The following is a 3839-nucleotide window of genomic DNA, read 5'->3' on the forward strand; positions in this document are numbered from 1 at the left end:
TAAATAAATAAATGGATGAAAGAAGCTTAAAATTTTACTGAAATTCATCTTCCAAACTCAAAGACTTTTAACATTTTATTTTTTACTGAAACAAAAATTGAAAATTACAGAAAAAAGAGAACTATTAAATTTTGAAGTTACCAGGAAGTAGTTTGAGAAGAGATTCCTGAATCTGTGTTTGTTTATTGATGACAAACTCTTTTTCAGTTGAATTTAGTCTCTGATTCTTGACTTCTAGAATCTGTGAGTGATATTTCAATTCTGAAATGGAAAGCAGATCAAAATTAGAGAATGAAACTGTAGGCAACCTTATTTGAATCCAGTGCTGTCATGTTTTAATGAGAGTCATCTATAGTTATCTTCCCTGTCACATCGTCCTAATGCTTTGCCTCATTTATATCTAGATTTTGCCCACTCACCGCCATTGCTCAACGTTATGCGAGTTTGTCTTATCATAGGTCCTCATATATAAATTTGGAGTGAGAATACGAGTCACAAAAGATTTTGTCGGACTGCACCTGTTTGTTTTTGTCAATTTAGACTTCAGTCAGAATGAGCCATTCACCGTTATCAGTGCAGCTCTGATTTTTCCAGTTGGACTCGTACTTCACGGCGAGTGACATTTTGTCTGAGCAGCAGCAACTGCATATTCAACTGAGTTCCATCCCTCCCTCACTGGTGAAGAGTCTCAAGATTATCATCATTGACACCCCTAAAGATGCCACATATTCATCCGTCAAGAGTGAGATTATTTACAGGATGGCCATATCCAAGAGCAAGCTTTTCAACACGTTAATTTAGGATGAATATTTGGATGACAGGATGTCAACTCAACTGCTGCACAGAATGAGAGAGCTCACCGAGGATTCTTCCAAAGACAGCTCCTTGCTGAAACAGCTTTTCTTCTCTCGTTTGCCTTCGCACGTGCAGGAGATTCTCGTCCCAAGCATGGACATCACTCCCATCGACCAGTTGGCCTTGTCTGCCGATAGGATTTTGGAGTACACTGGAAATGGAACCGTGGACAACAAATTGCCTGCTGTTTCTCCTTCTCCCTCAACAGTCATAGCTTCATTTCAGCAGCCTGATTCCACTCAAGCGGACGCTCTGCAGGCCATTAGGGAACTCACTGAGCAGATGAAGAACCTATGTGCCACTCAGAATTCGCCTCCCCCATGCGATGTGCCTTACCCCCTGCCTCCTCGTCAGACTTATGCTGGTATCATCATCGTTTTGGCTGGAATGCTAGGAAGTGCATTTGACCGTGCTCATATTTGAGTCAGGGAAACGCCACTATGGGATGCTAAGCATGGTGGCTGCTCCCAGTACACATCCCCAGAGCCGTGCATTTTTCATAAAAGATTGTTCATCATGCGAATTTTTCCTGGTAGATTCTGGTGCAGCTTGTAGTATTTGGCTGCTCAAATTCATCAAGGACAAGCCTCCTCTATCGGATGTTACTCTGCAAGCTGTCAACCACTCACCCATTTCAACATATGGTCAGGTCTCTCTTTCCCTGGGTTTGGCCCTTCAACAGGACTTCAAGTGGATTTTTATCATTGCCGATCTGCCCTATCCAATACGAGGTGCAGATTTCCTCCATCGTTTTTCCCTCACGGTTGATGTTCGTATGCAGAGACTTGTAGATAGCACCACTGACCTCCATATTCCTGGACAAATATCAAATACTCCTGCAGCCAGCCCAGTTTTCTTCAAAGCTGCAGCTGGTAATCAGTACCAGGCTATTTTGAACTCTTTTCCGGAACTGACCAAGCTAAACTTCCAAGTGAATAACCCTGCCTACTCGACAAGGCATTTTATTACTACAACCAGGCCTCCTGTTTATTCTCGACCGCATTGCCTACCTCCAGAGAAGCTTAAGGCAGCCAAGGTGGAGTTCGACCACATGCTCCAGCTAGGAATTAACCGCCCCTCCACCATCCAATGGGTCTCGCCGTTGCACATGGTCCCTAAAGGATCGGGCAATTGGCGTCCTACAAGCGATTTCCGATGCCTGAATGCTATTACTGTTCTGGATCGTTATCCAATCCCTCATGTCCAGGACTTTGCTTCATCCTTACAGGGGTGTACAGTGTTCTCTAAGCTCAATCTGGTTAGGGCCTACCATCAGATTCCTGTGCATCCAGAAGACATCCTTAAAACTGCTGTGACAACACTGTTTGGCACTTCTGAATTTCTGAGAATGCCATTTGGGCTTCATAATGCTACCAGTACATTCCAGCGCTTTATAGATGAGGTCATTCATGGGCTGAACTTCGTCTATGCTTATATTGATGATCTGTTGATTGCCAGTTCTAGTGCTGAAGAGCATGTACAACATTTAAAGCTGCTCTTCCAGGGCCTGACCCAATTCAGAGTTAAAATAAATCCAGTTAAATGTGTTTTTGGATCCTCTTCACGCGTTTTCCTTGGCCACCTCATCAATAAAGTGGGTATTAGGCCTCTTCCTAAAAAAGTCCGGGCTATTCAAGAACTTCCTCCCACCTCGCTCCGGCAGCTTCGTCATTTCCTGGGATTATTGAACTTTTATAGGCATTTTATCCCTCACTCTGCGGAGCACCTTGCTCCTCTTACTGAGCATTAAAAGGATCATAAGAGAGTCATCTATAGTTATCTTCCCTGTCACATCGTTAGCAACTAGATGGCACTTGTTACATAGCTATAAAAGACGCGTACACACAGGTAACATCCTTTTTCTCCCACACACTGCCTGCAGCTAGCTACGGTTTTCTCCATCTCTGTTCCTGCTACAAGACAACTTCTCATTGACTGAATTTTCTTAAAACCTCTTCACCAGTCATGGAATGCGGCAAGACGAAAACATATCCTTATTCAAATTCCATTCTGTTCTATTGAATGTTAATGTACAAGCTGAGTAAACACTCTCATCCCGGATCAGAATAAATCCCTCATGTACATGAAGTCTTCACAAATCTCACACGAATTGTTGTTCCTCACTGGATTGATTCTAACAGCTATGGAAGGATGACCAAACATTATATTAAATTAGTGGGATTTTAGCCCGCTAAAAAATCACATTTTGTTTGTTTGTTTGTTTGTTTGTGTGTGTGTGTGTGTGTGCATAATTTTTGTTCCCTGTCTCACAGAACAATGTGAGGTCTGTTGTGGTTGCACTGGATTCCTGTTTTTATTGGAGTATTCCACCAGTATTTCTTGTTCTTAAAGACGTGAATACTTGCTGGTTTTGACATGCCTTTGAGGTCTCCATCAGAGCAATCCTTCATGCATGATAGCATAGTAAGTAATTTTTGCAACTATATCATGTGCCAGGAAGTATCTCATAGATATTTTGGGGCAGACATACATATGTATGTACATTTATATGTATGATGGGTGAGCACCTATAGCAACTTTGATGCATAAACATCCATTTGTTTGATCAACTAGACAATCTACTCAGTGAATTAGAATGCAAAGTAACTAAGCACTAATATCCCATTTTCCTTTATTCAAAAATTCTTATCGCTCCTTAAAATTATGGCTTTTAAGTGTTGATTTCTCAGCCCAAGAATTACAGCATGATGTGCTGCTTGACTGGTCCCCCCTCTCTCTCTCTCTCTTTATATATATATATATGATGATGATGATGATGATCTTTTCTCCCGCCATGCCTCTGTCTACCCCTCCATCCTCTCTCTCTCTTTCGTAGTTTTTCCTTAAGGTCTTCAGGTTCTGGCTATATATAAATGAGAAACCCATTCTAAATTATCTCGCTGACATACTACGACGAAATCTCCAAGATGCAGATAAGATAGAGATTTTTTATTTATTTACGGCCTCAAACATCTCATAATACC

The 3839-nt window shown here is 41.7% G+C and overlaps 1 protein-coding gene across 12 annotated transcripts in view; it reads right to left on the bottom strand.

Moving 5' to 3' along the window:
- Positions 1-3839, bottom strand: part of LOC106873629 (jmjC domain-containing protein 8) — a 442493-nt gene that overhangs the window by 45205 nt on the left and 393449 nt on the right. For all 12 annotated transcript variants that reach the window (XR_008264424.1, XM_052968758.1, XM_052968763.1 and 9 more), the window contains one exon: positions 142-261. Coding sequence is in view for 11 of the 12 variants with exons in the window: in XM_052968758.1 (XP_052824718.1) it covers positions 142-261 (120 nt within the window). In the remaining variant the exon portion in view is untranslated. The remainder of the gene's footprint in view (positions 1-141; positions 262-3839) is intronic.

This window comes from Octopus bimaculoides, chromosome 6 (genome assembly GCF_001194135.2).
Source record: "Octopus bimaculoides isolate UCB-OBI-ISO-001 chromosome 6, ASM119413v2, whole genome shotgun sequence".
NCBI lineage: Eukaryota > Metazoa > Mollusca > Cephalopoda > Octopoda > Octopodidae > Octopus > Octopus bimaculoides.